This window comes from Salvia splendens, chromosome 12 (genome assembly GCF_004379255.2).
Source record: "Salvia splendens isolate huo1 chromosome 12, SspV2, whole genome shotgun sequence".
Lineage (NCBI taxonomy): Eukaryota > Viridiplantae > Streptophyta > Magnoliopsida > Lamiales > Lamiaceae > Salvia > Salvia splendens.
Window position 1 is genome coordinate 27,039,846 of NC_056043.1, and position 24,875 is coordinate 27,064,720.

Here is a 24,875-nt window from a genome sequence, read left to right on the forward strand (position 1 = left end):
TTTGGATCTGGCACGCGTACTTCGGGTCCCCGGGTCGAACAACGACGTAAACGTGCTCCACCAGTCCGACCTCTTGACCGAAGTTTTGGATGGTAAAGCGCCGGCCATCAACTTCGTCGCCAACAACCGGCTTTATAAAATGGGGTACTATCTCGCCGATGGCATCTACCCGAAGTGGCCTACCTTCGTGAAGACGTGCAGTGGGTCTGCGAACCCAAAGCAGACTCTTTTTGCGCAGAAGCAGGAGGCTGCTCGCAAGGATGTGGAGAGGGCGTTCGGGGTTCTCCAAGCGCGCTTCAACATCATCAAAGCCCCGGCTCGTACGTGGTTCATGGAAAACATGGTCGACATCATGTATACGTGCATAATCTTGCACAACATGATTGTCCAAGACGAAGGACCCGAGGCGGGAAATTGGTTCGACGACGAATCCCCCGGAAGCTCAACCGCAAGTAGTCCGCCTCGAAGTGGAGCGCATCCGTCTATACAAGAACGGTTATCTATTCGTGCAAGGACACGCGACTCTAGTGCCCACACCCAACTCCAACATGATCTAATTGAGCACATTTGGGCAAATTTTGGCGGATGAAATTATTAAAATTGTGTACTTTTATTTTTTTAGGATTTTAATTGTGTGCTTTTTATTTTTTTACGTTTAAGTTGTAATTTTTTTTAATGTTGTGTGTTTTTTTAATAAAGTGTGTTTATTTAAATTGAATTGGGTTGGAAATAAAAAAAAATGAAATTGAATGAATAGTAATTTAAGGAACGGTTAAGGAACGGTTAAGGAACGGAGGGTTGCAGGTTCCGTTCCTTAGTTAAGGAATGGAGTAAAAAAGTACAGTGGGGCCCTCAAATAGTGGTTTAAGAAACGGTATAGGAACAGCGTTGTGGATGGCCTGACGGTCAAACCTCAAACCTCTAATTTATTCATACATCTTTGTTTTCTTTATTTGCTTATACAGTGCATTGCTTCTTGGAAAAAAAATTGAATAAATTAAGTAGTATATTAAAAAAAACAGTAGTATATCTTATACTGTCTCATTATCATAGACTAAAATATGTGACGAAAAATTCAATTACTATTACTTACCAGAGTTATATTGTTTGCACTCTTTTAAAAAGTTGTCCTTTTATGGAGTATTTGAACTATATTTTTTATTCGTTCATCGAAAATGTAATAGAAATCGCATCAATTATTATTGTCAACTTTACTGTCCATATATTACCTAAATCTTTGTCTTTTAAATTTGAGTCTTAAGAGGGCATGGAAAATGGCAGTGTAATGGAGTTAGATGTACTCATAGTCATAGCTACCTAAATTTTATTCTGGAGACAAGGAGAATAAGATAAAACTAGCATTATTACTATTATTAGCTTTTTATTTATTTTTGACGAATGATTGTACTACAGTCGAATTCATTGCGGTAAATACAATTCTTTACCAAATTTTGGAAGAACTGAAACAGTAAATAAAATTCATAAAGCAGTTAAGAGTTGCATTAATAAATGAAGGTAAATTCTCTCACAGTATCTGGAATTTTCCCTTTCCAGAATTCAGAGTCGCTACAAACCGAAAGTAGTCATGAACTATCTAAAAATAAAAGTGGTCCTGCTGTATAAATAATTAAGTACCCTCAAAATTAAAATTTTATTTTACATAAATCATACAAAGTTCCAAACATTATTTCACAAAATTATCAAACTTTCGGTGAAAACTGGATCTTAAACGCATACGTTTATTTAAAGATTTGAAAATTGATGTACAATTATTAATAAATGGAAAAGAGAAAAACTAAAACTTGAAAAGGAAATTCAGTTCAATCTTCTAATTGGTTAATTAGGGAAGTAGGACTGGGGCTGTCCTGTCTTGTCTGAATACGAACATTAATGAAAATGATAGCATAGCCAATATCTATCCTTGGTCAAAAAATTCAATTCGGCTAAATATTGAAAAATTAAAAAAAAAAACAGTCCACTTCCAAATGGCAAAGCAATCTCTTACAAAAATCAAGATGCTCGAAAATCGCCATAAAATAAAATAAAAACAAATCAGGTATGCTTAACTTGCTGGCTAGCTATTATATATGCATTTGCATTTCACAGTTCTGGTGGCTGAAACCCAGGTTTATCGTAGTCGTATAAACTCATTGATATTTCAAAACATTGCAACTGGCATCAAACCATATAACTTGAAAGCATTTGCCGAAGGCCAGGCAAAGCTCGTAGAAGATAGAAGCAGTCGCAACCCATCTTCTCTAACTCGTGTTGCTTCAGCAGAGTTTCCAATATAGTAGTATGCAGCAAGGCACTCTTTGATGGCTTTCTTTGACTAGCCTCCACTCTGAGTCGAGAATTGAGGTGCTCGGCCAAGTGGAATGACCAGATCCTTCATTATCTCAAATTCTTCGGAACCAATCTGTGCACCCTCAAGAACCTAATTGTTCGAAATAAAAGCCACTTGAAATTTCATGATTTGCAGAAACATAACACAAGAAAAAAAAAGGACTGAGACAAATAACGGTAACAGTGAATTATCAAGAATAGACACGAGAGCAACTACTAACAGAGCACATCAATAATTGTACACCAGGCCTTTAAGAAGGTACATAAACCTGTGACAGAAGTGAATTTAAAGATTGGAGTTGGAAATGGTTTGGATGTAACTGCGTAAGCAATTAAGCATAAGCTTTAATGAAAACTCATCGTATGGAGAGCGATTTTGAGCTGACAGGGTTATTTGAATGCCAACTTAGTAATTCTGATACATTTCGTTCCACTTGTAAACTTGGTTCGCATGTTACTATATCTAGCGCTCTAAGAGTTATCTTTGGATAGTTGAGCAGGTGAAAATTGTGCAACTGCTAAAAGACATAACTAAATAGTTTATACACAATTCAAATACTTAGTGCCTATAGAGAAGTAACCTTTTGCGCACACAATGAATTATAAACTTCTATTACTGGGAGCCAGCATATTGATCGCCTGTTTTCCATTTTTTTGTTCTTTCTTAGACAGAGATGGAATCCCTAGCTCCGTACACTGTTTTTTAATGGAGCACTGCATGATTCAATAACCTTAACAGAACATATTCGACTAAACAAAGCAACCAATTAATCACACAAATCTTGTTTTTCTTTTCTTTTTGGTAATAGCAACATTAAATTTAAATACCATAAAACGGTAGACTCAAACTGAGACATGAGACCAAAAACCCATGCATTAACCACTCCAACACCTAGGCCCAAAGACACAAAAAAAATAACAAGTCTTACTATTCAATTAACTGGTGTAAGCAAGTTCAATGTAAACTCAGCCAATAGACACTGCATAACAGAACACATTATAGCTGCACTTTTAAATCGGTAAGAATACAAAGAAACTAATAAATAAGTCTTGTCATCTAAAGAAGAACTCATAAAAAAAATGGAGCTCCACATATGGTAAATGAAGCATAGAAGTACTTCAAAAAAATTCCACACCATGTATCCAACTTATTAGTAGTAGTCTAATATTCGCGCACATAACAGAAAAGGCTTACAATTTAAGTTTCTCACCTTGGGAATTACAACTCTTCTACTCAACATATATTGGGTCAGCGATGGAATTCTACTGACAGAAAGAGCGTCAAGAAACAACAGGACAATAACATGCCATTGTTTCATCCTAAATGCAGGAATTGGATCGGTAAAAGACATTGTATCTAGTAAGCGGCCCTGCATCATACAAATAAATAGAGGATGAACAAAACAGTTTCAGCTAAAAAAGACAAAAGACATGTTTACAAAGGAAAAATAAGAAAATAGCTAAGTCAATATGCTCGCTGCTCCTACAGAATTTCTTAGTTAAGTTGTATGAGGAGAATCACAGATCTCCATGAATTGCAAAGAATTTGAGTACAACTACTCCAACCTCTGTTCCCCCATATTATCATTTATCATATTTATGATGAATCAACTATACAGTATACACCCCATTATACCTCCAATCCAAATATGACATTAACAGTTGAATTTATAGTTAAAAGCGTTTTGATCACCGTAGAAGAAACGTTTACAATTGAACAGCTCTTAAAAATCAAATACTTCACTGTTTTCCCAAATAGTAATATCCAAATATATAATTACATTCCTGCACACATTTAAAGCTCCTCTACCAGCCACATTCCACAAAAACAAACTCTCCAGAATGCCAGAAATAAATAAAACCCTTTAGTATAAGCATACCAGTCCTTGCTCAAGAGTTGAAACTGGTACAGGAAGCCTGAGTTCAGTCACAAGAGTGGGTAAGGCTCGAGCAAGGCAGCCAGCAAGAGTATGCTTAATCTCCGCAGAGCGCCCATCTGACAGAATCTTGTGAGGATACTCCCTCCCATTGACCGACAAGTATTCCTCGTGGAAACTCTCTTCCTTTCCGTATATATATGCTAAAGAGGATGACGATATCCAGGAAAAGAGTGCCATAAACATTGTTGAAAAAGTCGACAACTGAACAAAGAGTAAAATATAGACAGCCAGTCAGAAATGACAGACAAACAAAATGACACTTACAAAAAATTGACAAAAGCCATTGACAGAAGGCCAACTTACTTGCAAGTTGAACCCATCCGGGGGACTATCATACCAAGAATCCTCAGAGTCAAACAAATCAGAACTTAAGACTCCAGGTTTAAGAGGCCACTTTAACTGTATCAGGCCTGTCTTGATATCAGCATTCTCTTCAGAGTTAGCAGTATCCACTCCATGAGGAGGTGGTAATATTATTACACCCGCTTCAGATACTGTATGTTAAACACAACGAGAAATGGACAAGAGTTTTAACTCGCAAGTAACAGCACAACATTATGTCAGCAATATTAATTCAAGCCCAACTTCATACCAGCATCAGATGCATCTGATTTTCCTGATGCAACAGCTTCAGCAGCTCGGCTTAGAGCCTCCGCACAGGCTTCAGCAGATGAAAATCTATACAACTCCTCCTCACCGACTTCCTCAACTGCTGAATGGGGTGTTACTAAATCTGTTTTTTCTTCTTTAAATTCTTGATACTCTTCAAGATTTTGCCCATCAAAATCAGTCTTCTCATCCGCCCAGCGGACTGATTTCTTTGAATCCGAAGTCTTTATAGAGGACCTCAGAACAGTAGCCCTGGTATCATCACTTTGGCAAGCACTAGAAATATCCTCGGGTGCATCAACATTGTCATCTACTCCAGTAGAACCCATACTTATATCAGACTTTTTCGGTTGAACTTCATTTTTGTCAGTCAATGAAGCAGCTGGGTTTTGCATTGGCTTGCTCTCACAATTTACACTTTTAGCACTCAACTTTCCTCTTGATTCTTTAGCCTTCAATGATGGAGCAGCTTTGGAAACGCTATACTCATCTTGAGTAATGATAGTACTTGTGAAGTTCATGTCAAAGGACATAATGTCTTGCACATTTGGATCAGAAAGCCGATGCTTAGGCCCTGCAACATACACACATCAAGGAGATTACATGAACCAAATTGACAACAACATAAACAAATCATACTTAAAAGATTAAAACTTTCAACCTTTTCCCTTTTTAGCAGCTTTTCTATTGTTGTTCAATTGAAGTGACTCCAAGTTTTTGTTACTCCGTGGCACATAGCCATCAATCGCATTTGACGGACCAATCCACTCCTCCATGGACAAATTCCCAGCTTCTCTACCTGTTTTCTCCTGAATCTTCAACTCGGAAATGCCTAGGTCTCCGTTCTTGCCCATATCCACAGTAGTGTCCGAATTCGATTCTTCAAACAACTTAACAATTCTGCTCAATTTCGCAGGGTTGAGATCCGAGGATCTCTCTTCTTGCAAATTCGCAGTAAAAGCTCGGCTATTGATCAAACAAGTACTCGAGCAATACATGTACGTCTCTTGAAGGTCATAGACTTTATGCTCCTTGAGTGAGATGCGGTAACGCCCCTTGTGCGGCCGGTCGGATGGCAAAGGGTTGGTGCAGAGTGGGTAGCCGCACATCTCAGCTATCGTGCGCTCGGTGACTACATCGTTGTAGTCACCGCGGGATATCAATGAACCAGCAGCTAATAGATGGTTTTCGTCTTTGATTCCATCAAGAAGGAAGAGCTGAAGCTTATGAACTGCGTCCTTGTTACGATCTTACGCCGCGATCGACCTATCTTAGCTCGTCACTGCCGAACTCAGTGACTTCTTCGTGGTCGGCCTATCTTAGCTCGTCACTGCCGAGCTCAGTGACCTCTTCTCGGTCTTCCTCTCTTAGTTCGGCGTTGCCGAACTCAGCGATAAAACGCAGATCTCAACACTTGAATGATCAATAGAATGGATTGCATTAACAATGATAATGTTCTACAATCAATGAGAATGAACTGAATTAACAATCATGATCGAAAGTCTTTACAACTCGGAGAAACGAATCAAAGAGGAGCTCACGATCCACGATCGGAGCTTATCAAAACGTACAACTCACAATATCAACGCTAAAAACTAAAGAAAGAGTAGCAATCGACTATTTATACTCTGTTTCTTAGCTCAAGCTAGCTCACGCCGTCTTCCAGCTTAGTATCTTCCACGTAGGATCCTTCCTATTGGCTGCTAACACGTCATTGCCTTCTTCTCATTGGTCAAGACTCTTTACTAACGCCACGTCACAGCCACCTCACTATATGTCGCATGCATGTACGTTGCATGCATGTATGTTGATCAAGGTTAATAGTCATGCATGCAACAATACTCCCCTCTTAAGGTTCCTTTTCCACAAGGAACCATGGAAATCTGGCTTTAATCACATCCGCAAACTCCCAAGAAGCGTCGGCCGGCGATCTTCCTTCTACAATTTGTGATCGTAACAATCCCCCCCTAAGATTCCTTGTCCACAAGGAATCATGGAGCCAATATTCTCGTGCTTTACCTTCCCATACCTTCAATTTTTCCTCCACACTGATCCCTCCTATGCCTAATAAGAAGCACTCAGAATTGCTCACTGTAGAACATGGCCAGCTACAAGAAAAGCCAAGAAGCATCACTAACTCCAAGTCACCAAGAAACACCACCAACTCCCAGTCACCTAATAGAAAAGCTTCTCGTGGCTTTATCTTCTCCAACTTCATTTTAACCCTTGGCTTAGAGAACCAATGAGCAACCACTCCATGTGAAAGGCGATGGCTTAGTACAACTAACAACCTCATCAAGCTTTCCAAATTGCAATTTGCATATAATTTGCAGAGCTTTCGTTTAGTGTTGGTTGCAATAACGGACCAATCACCATTCCTGGGTTTATGGCAACCATTTCAATACCTTTCTCTTTGACGAACTTCCAAGCAGCATCCTCAGCCAATGTCTTTGAAAGAACATACCACAACTGCATCTGTTCACAATACTCTGGTGAAGACCACCACATCTCATCAACTACCGTTTCAGGTATGAGAGGCTTCCCTTTGTATGCAACTGCAGCTATAGACGATGTCAAAACAATCCTTTTCACAGACGGCACTTTGGCACATGACCCAAGAACATTCAGTGTTCCCTTCACTGCAGGATCAATCAGCTCCGCCTGTGGATCGGTGACGTTATTGAAGAAAGGAGATGCAGTATGGAAAACACCTTCACAGCCATCAACTACAGAGTCGAAGGACCCTTCTTCCAGTAGATCTACTTTCACCAAATGAAGTCTCTCTTTGGCTCCATCGAGTGCAAGCAAGTGCTGAGTCTTCTTTGCATTATTGGGATTACGAACGGATGCCTTGACGGTATAGCCTTTCCGGAGCAGGAATTTGACGAGCCATATGGCGACGTAGCCCGATGCTCCGGTTACTTGCATATGAGTAGCTCTAGTCATACCACCCCCTTTGAAGACTCTACAACTATCAATTGGAACCACCATGAACTCAACACAATCAACCCTATTACAATGGTGACTGAAATTGGAGTAGAACTCAACACAATCAACCCTACACTTCATCTTCACCTTGGGCTTAGGATCACAATCCAACAACCACTTCATTGAAAGGAAATAAATCCTATGCATCACCAAACTTCCAGCCGATTGTGCACTAGTGGAAAGAAAAAGGTTATCTACTTTATGCCCCATCTTTTGACCACACTCATGTATTTCCATCAATACAGAGATATCCATCAAATCACCTATTCCTACCCTCTCCATTTCCATCTTTGCCTTGGGCCTAGTAAACCAATTTGATGCTAACCAACCAAGTTCACTAGCCATTGTCACGTATGCAACAACCTGCTCCTCCATATCTCCATCATACAACCAACCTAATTCACGCAATACTATCACATAATTCCGGTCCTTTCCTACATTGGTCGATGCCCGTTGCTCATTACTCTCAATACCAATCTCTTTACCATGTTGAGCCATGAACTTTAGCTTCACCGTAGGCCTCGGAAACCAATTGAGCACCCACGATAGTGACGAGCTATAATATGTCGAGATAGGTAAAACCATAGTCAACTCATTCATTGACGCATTTTGTCGAGCATATGATATGCATTCTGTTCCTTTGAGTGTATCCTGCTCTAATTCCCTCCCTTTCTTCACCTCGGTTGATTTCCCCATAGGAATGAAGCTCTCCATCTCCCGTGTATTAATTTCCATCGACACTCTTGCACCATCCTCCACTCCGATCTCCAATTTTGTATCCATTTCTTCAAATCTCCCACTGTTGTGTTGCTCTATTAGATCCTCATCAGCAATTACTCGATCAACATCGATTGATTTCTGAAAATCCAGATTGTCGAATGATTTAGGAAGCTCCAATTGTAATTTGCAGCTGCCGGAACTCACATCCGTTGTCTCCATCGTCGAGCACATGTCTTGAAGTGACCTCCGTATCTTATCTAAGTCAGCATCTAGTTCTCGCTTGAATTTGCAGAATGAGGCTTCCATCCTGTCCTTAATCCTCTCCCATACACTCTCCCATTCCAACTCTATCTCCTCCTCCTCCGTCAATCGCGTCGCCGACGTCATTTTCCGAGGAACGTTGGCTCTAGATACCATTTGTTACGATCTTACGCCGCGATCGACCTATCTTAGCTCGTCACTGCCGAACTCAGTGACTTCTTCGTGGTCGGCCTATCTTAGCTCGTCACTGCCGAGCTCAGTGACCTCTTCTCGGTCTTCCTCTCTTAGTTCGGCGTTGCCGAACTCAGCGATAAAACGCAGATCTCAACACTTGAATGATCAATAGAATGGATTGCATTAACAATGATAATGTTCTACAATCAATGAGAATGAACTGAATTAACAATCATGATCGAAAGTCTTTACAACTCGGAGAAACGAATCAAAGAGGAGCTCACGATCCACGATCGGAGCTTATCAAAACGTACAACTCACAATATCAACGCTAAAAACTAAAGAAAGAGTAGCAATCGACTATTTATACTCTGTTTCTTAGCTCAAGCTAGCTCACGCCGTCTTCCAGCTTAGTATCTTCCACGTAGGATCCTTCCTATTGGCTGCTAACACGTCATTGCCTTCTTCTCATTGGTCAAGACTCTTTACTAACGCCACGTCACAGCCACCTCACTATATGTCGCATGCATGTACGTTGCATGCATGTATGTTGATCAAGGTTAATAGTCATGCATGCAACAGTCCTTCACTGTCAGGGATTCATACTTGGCCATTTTCGAAACAATCGAAGGATTTGAATTTACTTAGACGAAATAATCTTTTGCGGGTCGAACGAACCACCAATATCGCAAAGGCTTTCTTCAAATTCTCGTCTGTGGATCAAAGAATCCAGGATTAAAGTTATAGAAGCGGAGTGGAAGATTTTCGAAGCTAGGGCACATCTAACTCCAACCATACTGCAACACTCAAATCAATTTGCTCCAGCAATAATGCAAACCCATACGCATTTGGCGTTAGGATCAGGTTCTGAACAGTAAAAACACAAATACCATGAACAAGAAGAAGAAACCAGCCGGCAGATGAAGAAGAAGATGAAGGCGGCAAAACGCAACTAGCAAAAAGAGCACTTCTGATTTGATTTAGGTCTTTTTGATTTATTTAATCGTAAGTAATTGCTGTCAATTTGGTCTTTTTGATTTATTTAATCGTAAGTAATTGCTGTCAATTTGGATACATGTGGATACCCGATACCCGAATCGGGAGCAGTCTGATTTGAGAGCTAGATGATCTTTTAAATTTTAAGAGCTAAGGATTACATACTCTACTAATCTAAATCTATTACTACTCCACATTCACAATAAAATAAGATAATCTTATAAATATGAACAATTTTAATAAGTGATGATGGGTCCATTTTATTGTGCTGGGAGTATGGAGTAGAAATGGATTCTTTTAATGGAGTAGGTGATCATTACCGAACTTTAAGATATTAACTTTTAGTATTTTCTATCAGGTTCCTTTTAAGTTTCATTGTGGGTCGGGACGCAATGCCAAAATGGGGGTGGGGGATGGTTTCCAAGGGTGAGTTAGGGTTTTTGAAAAAAAAAAGAATTATAATTTCAAATTCTATAAATATCCACCCTCCCAACACTTCAAAATCCCTTCCTCATGTCGTACATTTTTCTTTACTCTCTCTCAACAGAATATAAATCTGGCTCCGGATGAGAATTTTATTATGTACCAGGCATGGATTAGACCATTGAGGTGGTTGTTGAGGCACTACCCGTAATTGCCAAAGTCATCGTGTATGAAGTAGGACGCACAGCTTGAGTTACTCCAGAAGTCGGATAACCGCCTGGGGTTATTGAAGAACTGAGAGACACGGCCACATCCAGCACTGCCCAAAGCCATCGACCTCACCCAGCTTGTAGAGTATTTGTCAGTCAATTGAGGACATCGATATGATTAGCACCATGTACCACTACTTCAAAGCGCAAAATGAAGGATACATTGACAGAGGAGGAGCGTCAAACCCACAAGCGCTTTCTGGGCATACTCTGGAGAAAGGTGTAAAAATATTTTTGATTTTGATGTGTTCTCTACGAAGTATTGTATACTCATATTTCAAATTTACTAGTGAAAACAATGAATATTGCAAACTAAATGTTCTAGCGTAGGAAGAAGGCGTACATGAGGTTTGGCCTGAGACAAAAACATGGAGGAATAATGACGTGGCAAAAGTCTTGGTATGAGACGGGCTTCTGGAGTTATGGTTGTCAATTGCCTGAGAGGTCAAATTAAGTTGAGTTGTATTCTTTCTAAGATGTCCAACTAAGTTGGGTCATTTTTCCTTTTTAATAAAAAACAAAACATCCAATAACTCTTACTTCGTTACATCACATACTTTACCCTCTCCTTATCTTTCCTACTTTATTCATCTCTCTAGCTTTTCAGCATAATTTCTTAATCTCCGTGCCCAAAAGTTTTGACTCAACTTAGTTGGGACGGAGGAAGTATTTATTTAGCATGAGCATATATTATTTACGTCACCAGCATGCACAGTACTTTGAGATATGCTTAATTCAAATCACAAAAGGCTATAAACCTACACCTAATCATTTAGGTTACCGCATGCACGAACCAAAATATACTTTGAGATATTCTTGATCCAACCACAAAAAACTAAAAGCTTAAGTTGACAAAAGATGGAAAAGGAATAGGTCTTCTACAAGTTATAAATATCCAAAATAAGCTACACTACCTCAACTGTAAGCAACCATCTACCTAAACTTGGAGCGTTTTGAGGCAGCACTGCTAGGTCCAGCCCTTGTCTTGCCAAAAACCTTCATCTTTCTTCTCCTACGCTCATCCTCGCTGTCCGAGTCATTCCCCTTCTCCCGATCAGCATTGGTAGCTTCCCTCTCCAACTCCTCCCATGTCTTGCCCTTGTCTTCCTCAGATTCTGCTTCTGATTCTTCGTCGTCATCTTCAGATTCTACCAGTGATTCACTCTCTGAAGCATCATCTTCTGATTCTGACTCTGGCTCTGCATCAGATGGCTCATAACCTTTATCTGACTCTGCTGAGTTATCAGAATCAGAGTCCGTGCCTTCCAAGTTCAAAAATTCCCAGCCACCCTCTTCTATGAACTGCTGCGGGTCATCCATAATAGTCTTTAGAATAGGGCGCCAGTTAAGATTCAGCCTACTCTCATAGTACTTGGTGTCAGTAGTGTCCAACCATTCCTTAATGCCATCAAGCGAGGAAGATGGGATGGAATCAATCCGCATCACATCACGCTTGAAATCCTTGAAGACAATTGCCATATCAAAATTCTTTTGTGCTAGACCCACTCGTTCCAAATTGACAATCTCAATATCACTCAACGAGATCACCAGAAAAGGAGTTTCTATCAGCTCAACCAAACAGCTAGAAGTTGGAACTATAAAAGCTGAGGCCTTGTATGGCACCCCATGGAAACCAAGCTCTCTGAGAGGTTGATCAAATTCCAAGTCCAGGCGCAATTGGGGCTGCCCCCATAGATCATTCACCCTGTTCACATACTGTTGGAATTCCATATTAATTTTATTTTTCCTATCTCTCTCCCTCTGTTCCTCCTCAATCTCATCTGGATCATAAGCAGACCTCTTCCCACTGCCAATGTTCTGAACCATCTCCATCACCTCAACATAGAATTGCACATCCTTGGTTTTCTTATTTCCAACCATAATGTGGTTGTGCAAGTGAAAGTGAAGAAGGGTAATCATCTCTTTCTCTGCGGGCTGGAAAAAGGCATGCTTTATGTTGCCATACATGATATCAACACGCTCATCAGCCCTCGAAGTAGAATAGCGGAACCCATTCGCATGTGCTTCTAATGTACCACTCAACTTCCTGGCACGGCCACCAAAATTTGGACGTATCCAAAGATCGTGCAACCTTATCGGCTTGAACTTATTCCCTGCAAGTTCAAGTTTCTCTTGGGTGACGAGAGTGGCTCTCTCAGCCCTTTCAGATTCCCTGGCCATAACACCACGCCGAAGAGTTTTAATCTGCTGCACCACTTCACTTATGTGCCTTGGATCCTTGGATCTGAACGAGACCTCCTTCAAATAAATCACCCCTTGGTTCTTCAAAGAATTGGCATCATGAGGAGTGAAGGGTGTGCCGGGTACATTAAAGATTATACGAATATAGCAATTTCGATTAGTGTCCTGCTGGCTTGACACAGTTTTCACCGTAGCAACATGGAAGGGTACCATGCTTCCATACACGGGAATTAGAATAGCTTCATTCCTCTGGTCAACTTGAATCATCATTTCCCTAGGTGGTGGAAGTTCATTAACACTTTTATAGGCAACTAGCTCACTTGCTGATTTCACAGTAGATCTTCCATCCCCATTAGCTGATCCCACCCCAACAAGGCGGCGAGCAGTTTCCTCAATCTTCTGGCGTGCAAGTTCTGCTTGGTGCTGCTTCCTAAGTTCTTCCTTGGAGATCTCCCCATTGTCTGAACGAAGCGTTGCTTTGGAATACATAGAAGCCCTGGAAGTAGGTTCCATGTTGGCTTTTCGTGGCTCTTCTTCCTCTCCATCTTCATTGAAACAATAGGCAACATCTTTAGAAACTTTAGGGCTGACCGAAGTTGCAACATAACAGACACCATCCGTCACAATAACTGTATCTGCAAGCAATAGTGAGAAATTCTGGCTCTTTGGATTGCTCGACTTCGATTGTAGATCCTTGAAACCAAGTGAGACATTAAAAGCCATGCCTTCTTTCAAAAGTCTTTCATTCTTCGCATTAAGAGTCAATCCAGATTCACGGAACTCAAGACCAATGCCCGTTCCTGCAGATTTTGTTAGGTGGGGTACCAGCTCGGGAGCATCTCTCTTCACTACTGTCAAAGCAGCCTCATATACATCACTAACCTTGTTTCCAGGCTTTAGTGCATGAATAGCAGCCTCATGAGCCCTAAGAAGAACCTCATAAGCTTTGGTTTGCACTGCATCAGTATCAATAAGATATGTTCTAGCAACATTTGAACAATAACTGTTGTAGCGGCACCCAACTGCACAAATGATAACACTGGGAGAATCATAGTATAACGGATCATCAGTGCTTGTTGCACTAGGCCGGAGATCAAAGTTCCCACCACTCTGAATGATAGGAGGGTAACAGATATCAACATTTTCAGCTTTTAGTTTGACGCCAATCTTGGGAGGGTCAGTTATAGCCTTCTCCGTCTCCTCCATGAGTTCAGAGTGTGTCACTTTCTTCTCCTCATCAATCACCTTTAAAACCTCTGGAAGAACAAAGTTCTTCATTACAAAAGCAGTCAAGTAAGCAGCTTTCTTAATACATGTAATCTCATTTTTGTCCTTAGCAGCAAAAAGGTCAGATAATCCATTTGATATGTCACTCAGGGTTAGACCAGAACCCTTCAACTTATCTGACCATATCTCCAAGAGTTTCCCCTCTGGGGCTTCACGAGCTATGTTTCCAACTACAGGTGTATCATGGTCATCCGACTTTGGCTGAGAACGGATAGCCCGGAGCACCTTATCAATTTGAGTGCTTCCATTCTCATTTTTTGCCTTAACCCATATTACAACTTCTGCATTTACAGTCTCTCTGGCAGATGCTTTGACAACCTCGAGCAGTGATGCTTTCTTACCACTACAAATGAAATGGATATTCTTCTCTCCGAAAACCATAATCGTCTCTGGAAACTCATATCCAAGTAACCAAATGTTAAGAGCAGAGGATTTCAGATACCGTAAATCCTCCGAAGGAGGCGGTGTGGCCACAACAAGGACATCGGAAGAACCCCAAAGCTCATCTTTGTGATCTTTCCAGTGTTTGTAGAAAGCTTGCAGCCGCCTACTGAATGTAGGCAAGTCAATTGTATATTTATTGCCATTGGCATTTACAGGCAGGCCATTCCGTTCTTCAGGCATTGCATCCACCCAGATTGATCTTCATAAAAGACATAAGATGATGTATGTCAGCAAATAGGGGAGGCCACAGCCAATAAGAATCCACAATGTTGACTTGTAAAACAAGGCTCAAACCAATCACACCTTGCATCACATATCACATCCTCCTATCACATCATGTATCTCATATCCACACTCTTTTCCAGCAAAGTCCAACATAACACATTAACAACTTGTTTCGACATATTATCGAATCACATAATTAAAGTATATTTCATTTCTTTCAATATCATCACTCAACATATCCAAGAAATAAATCACATATCAGGTTTGCATATGGCATTACCAATTAACACTCAATACTCAATATGCAATAACATAACTTAATTCAAAAATTAAGATTTAGTGTAGAAAATACTACCTCAAAATCCAAAATGTCTTGATGTTGGAATCACCTTACTCCTTTGCTTTCTCCTTACCCGTGTTATCTCTCGAAACAGGATTACCTTTCAATATGTATATATGTATAATTCTTATCAACATCAACACAAAACAATGTAAGTTTAAATCAAGTTTTCCTTTCAAAATCTAGCCAAAATATTATGGACTTGTGTTCTTAACTAACTACAACAATTTAGCATAATGACTTACTTTTTTCCATCAACCTTAGTCTAAACATTTAAAACACATTCCCAGATAAGCATGTTTAACTTATTGTGAACATCTTTAATCCAAAAGTATGCAAAATCCTCACAATTCCACTTTGTCTAAAGGCTGTCCAAACTTTCTCATGTCAAGAATACAAACTTCCTCTTATCAAGGTGTAAATTATGCTTAAAAGATCAATTACAAATCAATCCAAAGTAGCATAAAAAAATTCCGAAATCAAAAGCAGAATTCTAAAATTTACAACATTCACACATCAAGATAACCTTTTCATTCTATACCATCTCTCCAACTATCTCTAGGCAAAGGATTAAAAATCAAACGGTTAGATTTGCACCTATCTTATATTTGCACCTATTTTACTTGATTATGAACCCTAACTTAAAATTGAAAAAACGTGATTATGAACCCTAACTTTAAATTGAAAAAAACATGATAATGAACCCTAACTTTAATTTGAAGAAGAAATTGGGCAAATAGGTGGTGTAAGGGACTTGCTTACACAAAGTGGAGACAATTCTAACCTAGATGTGCCGGAATCGGCGATGGTGGCACCAGAAACTGCCGGACAGCGGCAACTCAGAGAGAGAAAGAGGCCGGCGTGTGTGTTTGAACAGCGAAAGAGAACTTTAGACAAAGAGAAAACGTGGATGAGGTGCTTTCGGGGCGGTCACCGGAGGCGCAGTGGTTCGCCGGAGAGAGAGGTTGTCGCGTTTGTGTGTGAATGGCGGGTGTGTGTGTGTGTGTGTGTGTGTGTGTGTGTGAGTGGCGGTGGGTGTGAATGGCGGTGGATTTTATGAGGGAGGGTTCTCGTAAGTGAGGGCAAAATGAGATTAATACTCTATTTCAAATTCATTTTTTCTTTTTCTTTTTCTTTTTCTTTTTCTTTTTCTATCCAATTCTTGATTATTTCCCTTTTTTTATTTCTTTTTTATTTTCTCTTTTATTCCTTTTCCAAATTTTTAGTAAAAAAACACCACGCAAACAATAATTCACATGGCAATGGTCAGATACTATATACGCACTTCTAATTATATCTATTTTTTATATTAAAGATTTTATATTATTATTTTATTTTATTATAGTACTTTTTTCAAGTTACATGCACTTTATTCACTAAACATATTGAATAACTTCAATTCATAGTATATATCCAATCTTTTCGAATCAGTTACCGATCTAAGAATTAATTATTGTGGAGTCGGACGTATATATATGATATTTAATAAACTACTTAAATAGCATGATCATTGATCAACATCATCCAAAATTCATAATTCATTACTGAATTAGTATATTGATAATGGCTTAAATTATATTATAAATTTTCTATTTAAAAAAGTATGAAAGTAAATAATGTCTAGTAAGAGTCACAATTTATATAATAAAGTAAACCAATATGGAAAATTTTCTAGTAAGTTATGAAATTAAAAATGTGTTTTATTTGCGATAGTGACATACACATCATGATTAATAATATAATAATGTTAATAAAAATATTCAATGTATAGATCATGTCATACCCCTACTACAACTTAATAGGGGCATTTTGGTACTTCAGGTGGTTATTTTTGTGAAAGGTCAATGAAATGGGGGTCTACGAGGAGCAGCCCATTGGCCATGAACTTCATCGTATCTTCCTTTGCTGTAAATATGGCGGGAGATTGCTTTCCCTTTGTATAGATTGGCGGGAAGGGAAAGTGTTAGTATATTAAATTATTTACACTTACTAATTTAGCATCTGTAAGAGATCATATTTAGGGAAATAAATCAATCAATTATATTGAGTTTGAATTCATATCTTTCTGCAAAATATACTTGTGTTTTCACATAATAACAAATAAATTATAACAATTCTTTGGGCAAGTACTTAATAATTCATATTTTATTCCTTTTCTAAAATAAAAATAAAAATATTTGAAATAACATTGATTTTAATATAAAATTAGTAAAGTAAGAAAGATAGAAATAAAAATGTGTTAGAGTATCTCCAAGGGGAGAAGTAAATGAAAAGGTGAAGTCATATAATTACCATATTTACATTTTTTCAGTAAAAAAATCGTTCTCCCAGAGGAGAGGTATTTGAGAAGGTATTATATTTTTTCTCATTTTGAAGATGTATCTTTACCTCTCCGTCAATGCAGAGGTAAAATCTTTTAACCACCATATTTGTCTTCTTTTCATGAAAAATCATTCTCCAAGGGGGAAGGTATTTGAGAATGTATTACACTTTATGTTTTTAATGCATTTTGTACTATTATTTTATTTTTTTAAAATGATATACTTTTCTATATACCTTTTTCCTTTGAAATGTAGGAGTATTACTTTTTGGAATGGCATATATCACTTTTTGAGAAGGTAAATAGATGATATATCTCTTTCATTTACCTTTTGTTGTTGGAGATGCTCTTAGTGGAAAAAAGGTGTCACCTCATTTGAGAGAAAGAAATTTTCTAAAAAAGAAAATATTTTTAGGGGATGGACAAAAGAGAAAAGAATTTCTATTTTTAAGAAATAAGAAAAATATTTTATTAAAAAATTTACATGTTTCATCATATTTGGACTTGAGTACCATTATATTTAGATTGAGCCCTATGAATACAAAACACAATGTTTGTTTATTACTCTCTTGTCTTATCTCACACTTCTTTTTTACACTCGTTTTGAAAAAATGATGATCCCTTCGTCCCACAAAAAATATTACACTTGTGGGATGACACAAAATTTTAAGAAGTTTAATTTTTGTGTGTTAAGTGTAAAGGAAAGATATAATTTTTATATTAATGTGAGATAGAACATTTTTCAAAAATGGAAGTGTGACATTTTTAATATGACAAATAAAAAAGGAGGGTGAGACATCTTTTTATGGAACAGATGGAGTAATAAATCCTTAAAGTGGAGAAAAAATGAAATAAGAGGAGAATAATGTAAAGATGTGGATAAGCCTTATCCTAATCAACTTCTATTTTTTAATTATATCAAGCACAATTTAATTAAAGTTTTAAGGGAATAATAATCAGTGTCATTATCATGATTATATTGATTTTTAATTTAATTTACCTCATATTTAAGATAGTCTATGAACATTAATTATTTAAGCCGGTTGCTAACTCAATATAATTAATTTATTTTTCCAATGAATGTTGGGAGTTATGTTTAAACTTATTTATTGTACTAAAATAAATTTCAACTAGCTATGTTTTTTATGATATAAACTTGATCAGAACACGTCTTGGGGATAATATCAATTCCTACAAATCTAAGACACGATTCTATAAAGTAACAATACTACCATGATCATCACTACTCAATATGACATGGTAATGGGTTGCGAGACCTCCATATTGACAATCAAAGTAGCATGATGTCTGGAGCCTTTGTTCTAGCAGCAAGGAGCTTAGACATTGCTGACTAAGTGTTCAAGCCTTTTTATCAACAATGGTGGATCCAGGAATCAAAAACTGTTGGCTCGAACCGAACAAGCTTATAAATATAATATTTTAATAATAAACATTTCTAAACAAAAATACATAAAATATAAATACCACAAATCTTATGCTATGCGAGATAGTTGGCTTCTTCGAGTATCCATTTTATGAAAACGACTCAAAATCCTTTCATTGGGAATAGTTGCAAACACATCTTTCTCGATATATACCATCAAACTGTCATTCAACCAGTCATCTCCCATCTTATTTCGCAACTCTAACTTCACAAATTTCATTGCATAAAATACTCTTCCAATAGATGTTGTCGCTACTGGTAAAAGTAAGACCAATTTTATCAATCGATACCAATTTGAAAATCTTTTCTTTCATCGTTTCAACCATCTTCTTTGAAAGAGTTCCCAAATCTTCAAAATCTGAGAAACGTGTATCTATTCTTGCATCATTCACGAAACTTTGAAGTTATTGAGTTAACAAGTTAAGCTCCATGGATGAAAAGTCTTCCAGATAAATAGTGGCAAGATGAACAAGTTTATCGACATTGAAATTGGAAAAATGATTTCTTGGATCAAGACATGCCATACATTTGAGTAAGTATGTGTTGGACTGATGTGAATCTCCAAAATTAGCCCAAGACTTGTTCTTATAAAAAAACAACACAATTGAAATTACAACAAACTAAAAACACTACAACAAAAACATAAAAACGCATTACATTGAAACTAAATAAAATTTTACACTAAAAAGGATAGGTGTTTCATCCCACAAAAAGATAGAACAAAAATAGAATGGACGAGGGGGATCGAAATGGAAGAAGTTGAGGAGTAAACAAATGACCTCTTGAAGACCGAAGGACCTCCACCAAAAAGATGATGGCAACCCTTGGCAACTTTCATCCAAGTAACCATTTATATCGACTCACTCGCTAGCTACACGACACTAGGGTATACTTTCGTTCAAGCTCCGCCACTAGAGGTATACTCTTTCGAGCTCCGCCTCTAGGGTATACTCTCACTCAAGCTCCGCCACTAGCTACATGGTGCTAGTTGTGAAAATTTACCAAGTGACTAACCCCGGGCTAACCACAAAGTAACCATAGCCCGGCCATGGATTTTTCCAAACATTCATCTCACCCAACATGGGGAGGGACTCTCACAAAGGAGACACTCTTTTTCTAAACTCAATCTATTCTTAATCTCTTACAAATGATACAAAAGACTCTATTTATAGATGTGGGAGGTTAGGAGATGAAAGGTCACTCAAACTAGGGTTAGAATATGAAAAGGCACTTAAAATAATTCAAAATCCCACCTTTTGAATTCTTCCCGGACACACATCGCCCGGTCGGGTGTTTTCATACATGAAAACACCCGCCCGGGTGAACTCTCTGGAGCCTCCATCGCTTGACTGCGCGACTTTTGTAAAACGACCATAACTTTCTCATCCGAGCTCCGATTGAGTCGTGCAAGATACTCACGCGAAGCTCTTTCGACGATGAAGAAAATGGTAGTCTTTGAATAGCATTTGGACATCATATAGATAGGAGAATCGTCGCTCGAATCTGACCCCAATTGCGGATTGGCTCATTGTCACCTCTTTCACCTCACTTTCCATGGTTTAGCACTACCCGGTTTCTCATCATGGACTCAGAAAAACGATTCTTCATTTCTTGACTAATTAAGCCAACAGAGTTAATATCAAAGTTTAAATAAATAAGAATACTCCCTCCGTCCCTGAAAATTTTTCACCTATTTCATTTTTCGTTCGTCCCTAAAAATTTGTCACATTTCACTTTTACCATTTTTGGTAGTGGACCTCACATTCCACTAACTCATTCCCACTCACATTTTATTTTAAAACTAATATATAAAAGTAGGATCCACATACCACTAACTTTTTTAACCCACTTTTTGTTACATTTCTTAAAACCCGTGTCGGGTCAAATGGTGACAAATTTTAAGGGACAGATGGAGTATTAGTTATCAAAAATACCTGACCAAAAAATTCAACACAATAATAACGATAGTTTGTAATACTTTTTCCATCATTCTTCATGCGAATACGTCTTGGAACAATGTCATCCATGTTAGGGACATCAACTTCATTTGCCCGGAAAAATGCTTCCACTTCTTGCAAGAAATCCTCCCATCTAGATTCTTGAAATGCTTGCAAGTCCTCTTTCGCAATCACTATCTAATTTATTTCATTCAAAATATTTTGATCTCTATATTGCAGCGCACAAGATAGTTCAATCATACCCAACAAACTTTTCATCAACATCATAAGAAACACAAAATCAAAATTTTCCATCTTTTGAAGCAACCCTTTAGATTTGCCACTTGTTTCGGGATCAACTCTATCTTCAAACACTGTTTCAAGTACTTTGACTATCGAGGGCCATATAGATGCAAGACGAATTATAGTGATATAATGAGATCCCCATCGAGTGTCACCCGATCTATGCAAAGAAGCTTCTTGATTTTGACCTTTACTTGAATTGATTTCCCATTTCTCAATCCTTTCAACCATTCTGTCATATTCAATTTGTCAGAGTTTATCTGCCCTTTTGTAAGAAGATCCACATATTGTTACGATCGGGCTAAGATAGCCGAAAAATTAGAAACATGTCGATTGGCGTTACATACTGCCACACGTACCAATATAAGCTGATGGGAAAAGCAATGGACATATCACGCCGATGGCTTTTCTTTTAAAATAAGTGCTTTTGAGTCCATTAAATTCACCTTCATATTTGAAGCCCCATCATATCCCTGACCTCTCAATCTTGACAAAAATAATCCTAACTTAGAAAATACAAAGTCAATTGTCATTTTCAAGCATATTGATGAAGTCTCTTTAACATTAACTAAGGCTAAAAATCTTTCAATTATCTCTCCATTTTCAACCATTTCTTTTTGAATTGATGGAGCAATCATTTGATTATTTCCAGGAGCATTTATCAATACAACTTGGCCAACTTCATCATTCCTTAAACTATACACATATAATAACTCCAGAAAGTTGCCCATATTTGAAGAAGTTGATGTCTCACCATGTCCTCTAAAAGTCAAACCGTGATTCAAAAGGAAGCGAATAACATCAAGAAAACGAATCCTATACTCCTCTTGTTTTGAAAAAAAAGTGTTAAATTATCTTTCAAAAAATTAATTTAGTTGTACATTGCACGTGGATGGATACTAGTACAACCATAAACCTCATAAAAGTATCCCCATAGGATCTTAACCAAACCTAAACATGTCATTCATATATGACATGTAATTGGAAATACTCCCTCTGTCCTATAATAGATGTCACACTTTCCTTTTTAGTTTATCCCACAAAAATGTCACATTTCATTTCTTGGAAATAGCTCCCTCTCACATTAATATAAATATGCTATTTTCTCTCTCCACCTAACACACAAAACAACATCACCTAAAATCCCTGCTAATCCCCAAGTGTGTCATCTATTATAGGACGGATGGAGTAGTTGATATGATCTTCATAGCTTATAGAAAAACAACGAGGAATTCGCTTTAGAACAGGCCTCGGAAGGCTTCATAGGAGGTAGATGAATGATGCCACATACGTGATGTAGGAGCCGTTTGATAAGTCATAAAGATGAAATGATTGATGTCATCTATGGTATAGGAGTTTATTTGTAATTTCCTCCCTTATATAGGAGTTAATTTTTATAACAAAAAAAACAAGTGTGAAAATTCGTAAGTCGAATGAAAGCGTCAACGAATGAAAAATTCAAGAGAGAACTCAAGAGAGATAAAACTCTTAATATTACTCCCTCCGTCCCGCTTTAGCAGTCCCGGTTAATCAATTTCGGGCGTCCCACTTTAGCAGTCCCGGTTGGACTCGGTACATAAAAAATGATTTCATTCCAATTTTAAAATCAATTAAACAACTAAATACAAAAGCCAATTAAAAAAAACCTTTCACGTTCCCCTCATTTCTCTCTCTGTTTACTCTGCCCCCTTCCATGCGAACCCTAGATCTGGAGATCGAGATCCGCCGCCATCCCGAACCATGTGTTTACTCCTCATTAAATCCAACTGCCCTTAAACGGCAGCGACGACAGTCTCTCGCCCCTGGACTCGACCAGCCCGGTGTCGTTCGACACTGCCTACTTCAAGAATCTGGCCAACAGAGGTGTACTGCACTCTGACCCGGAGCTCTTCAGCGGCAGCGCTTCCACCGACGCTCATGTCACCGCCTACACTAATAATCCGCCAGCATTCTTTGCCGATTTCGCCACGGCCAGGATTTGAATTTAATCCTCTTTGTTTGTCCAGTCCACAGGGTTTTCGAATTTTGGTGTGTTCACAGAAATTAAAAAGCCATTTTTGTAACACGTTGTTGACGAAATTTTGCTTGTTTGTTTTGGACAGATTCTATATTTTAATTTTAATTGTTTGATTCGGAGCATGATTTCCAAATTATCTTCCACCCCTCTTCCTTTGGTCGTTGTTCTTCTTCTTTTTTTTGGTGATATACTGAATTGAGTGTATCTCTATAGAAATTAAAAATTCATTAATGTTAATATAGCTAAGTTAAAAAAAAATCAATCTAATGAGTGATAGTAACAGCCGAAAATAAGCATTAAAAAGTGTTTAAGTGTAAAATTGTTAAAAAGTGGGTCCAAATATCGACTACATTATTTATTTATTACACACTCAAACTATTCTTAAAACATGTGCCCAACTCAATCGGGAGTGCTAAAGCGGGACTGAGGGAGTATTAATCTTCAAAGATGTAACTTTTTAGTACAACAATGAGGCCCTTTTATAGGCAAAAAATCATACACATAGGAAAAATAAAACTTAAAAGAAATATACTAAAATGAATCTCTAGTTAAAGAAAGAATATCAAAGTCAATTAATATTTGTCAATAACTTTTCAACTACTTATTTTAATTAACTAAGAAAGTAAATAAATATTGAAACAATTTAAGGAATTCAGGAAACTCTAATTTAGAGAAGAAAAGGAAATCAAACTAATTATTTTCAGCGATATATACATCATTTCTCATTTATTCAAAAGGATTTGTTCTCAAATCCTGTACAGATCTTCCTTGTCGTGACCAAAATACTTATTCATGATCCAACTCAATAGTTTGTCTTGTTTCAGCCCTCTAACATGCACGTTAAGTATACATAGTTTTGGTAGTCGAATCTTAACTCATCTCGTGCGTAACTTGATTAATTTGGACATCTGACAAAACCATACTTCTTGGTTCGATTTATCTTTCCACTTTATAGCTCGAACTCTAGCATTTAGATAAAAAAAAAGTTTGGAACGACATATGGTGGTGGTATCTTTGTCGATTACATGAGAGTTGGAATCAAAACTTTCACAACAGAAGTAGGAATTGGAAGTATCAATGTTGGTTCCAAAATAAGGACCAAAGATTGTACCTCTGGTGTGGATATCAATTATTAATATGTGATATGTGTACTCAAATTCTCAAAGTGTTCTTCATCCTAACTTTCTTGTGATTGATCATTTGCTTCAACGACCATCTGCTGTAGCTTTTATTGTTCTTTGCCTCATAATCTTTTGCAACTTGAGTCCTTGTCTTCATTTGTTGCCTCTTTTCACGTTGTTGTTGCACATACTCTTGATCTTTACTTATTTCTTGAGGCGGTAGAGGAACAAGACCAACCTTCTTTTGGCCAAACATCACTATTTCTTTATTTTCTTTTCTCCTTCTCTCTTTATTTACTAATTGCACATTTAAACTCGTGTCATACACAACTATGTCTATTTTTGGTGGACGGAGGTAGTATAATTTTTTCTGCAGACAAGAACTCAAAAGTTTCAATTAAAAATAAAGAAATCACCATAATCGGAAAATGACTAATGATAATGAACGATACGATCCTCGTCGATTGTTTAAAGTATGACAAAAAATCTACAAAGAATACAATAATCTC

General features: G+C 37.8%; 2 protein-coding genes across 2 annotated transcripts; both read right to left on the reverse strand.

Moving 5' to 3' along the window:
- Window positions 1-1,921: 1,921 nt before the first annotated feature.
- LOC121757807 (putative RNA polymerase II subunit B1 CTD phosphatase RPAP2 homolog) lies at window positions 1,922-7,113 on the reverse strand. Its single transcript, XM_042153287.1, has 7 exons — window positions 6,915-7,113; window positions 5,557-6,144; window positions 4,879-5,469; window positions 4,590-4,780; window positions 4,227-4,487; window positions 3,558-3,716; window positions 1,922-2,437 (listed from the first exon to the last, which is right to left on the reverse strand). The coding sequence occupies exons 1-7, from the start codon at window positions 7,111-7,113 to the stop codon at window positions 2,333-2,335; spliced, it is 2,094 nt and encodes a 697-aa protein (XP_042009221.1). The 3' UTR covers window positions 1,922-2,332.
- A 4,443-nt stretch (window positions 7,114-11,556) lies between these two features.
- On the reverse strand, window positions 11,557-16,283 carry LOC121758527 (FACT complex subunit SPT16-like). Its single transcript, XM_042153911.1, has 3 exons — window positions 16,009-16,283; window positions 15,240-15,324; window positions 11,557-14,858 (listed from the first exon to the last, which is right to left on the reverse strand). The coding sequence occupies exon 3, from the start codon at window positions 14,837-14,839 to the stop codon at window positions 11,660-11,662; it is 3,180 nt and encodes a 1,059-aa protein (XP_042009845.1). The 5' UTR covers window positions 14,840-14,858; window positions 15,240-15,324; window positions 16,009-16,283; the 3' UTR covers window positions 11,557-11,659.
- Window positions 16,284-24,875: the final 8,592 nt, after the last annotated feature.

What these genes read in the sequence shown, in the direction of transcription:
- LOC121757807 (XM_042153287.1), bottom strand. Translation starts at nt 7,113, where the DNA reads ATGAAGTTGGAGAAGATAAAGCCACGAGAAGCTTTTCTATTAGGTGAC. An exon ending in AGCTGCTAAAAAGGGAAAAG is followed by an intron (nt 5,470 to 5,556) that starts GTTGAAAGTTTT and finishes TGTATGTTGCAG; the next exon opens with GGCCTAAGCATCGGCTTTCT. An exon ending in GAAGAGTTGTAATTCCCAAG is followed by an intron (nt 2,438 to 3,557) that starts GTGAGAAACTTA and finishes TCGAACAATTAG; the next exon opens with GTTCTTGAGGGTGCACAGAT.
- LOC121758527 (XM_042153911.1), bottom strand. Translation starts at nt 14,839, where the DNA reads ATGCCTGAAGAACGGAATGGCCTGCCTGTAAATGCCAATGGCAATAAA.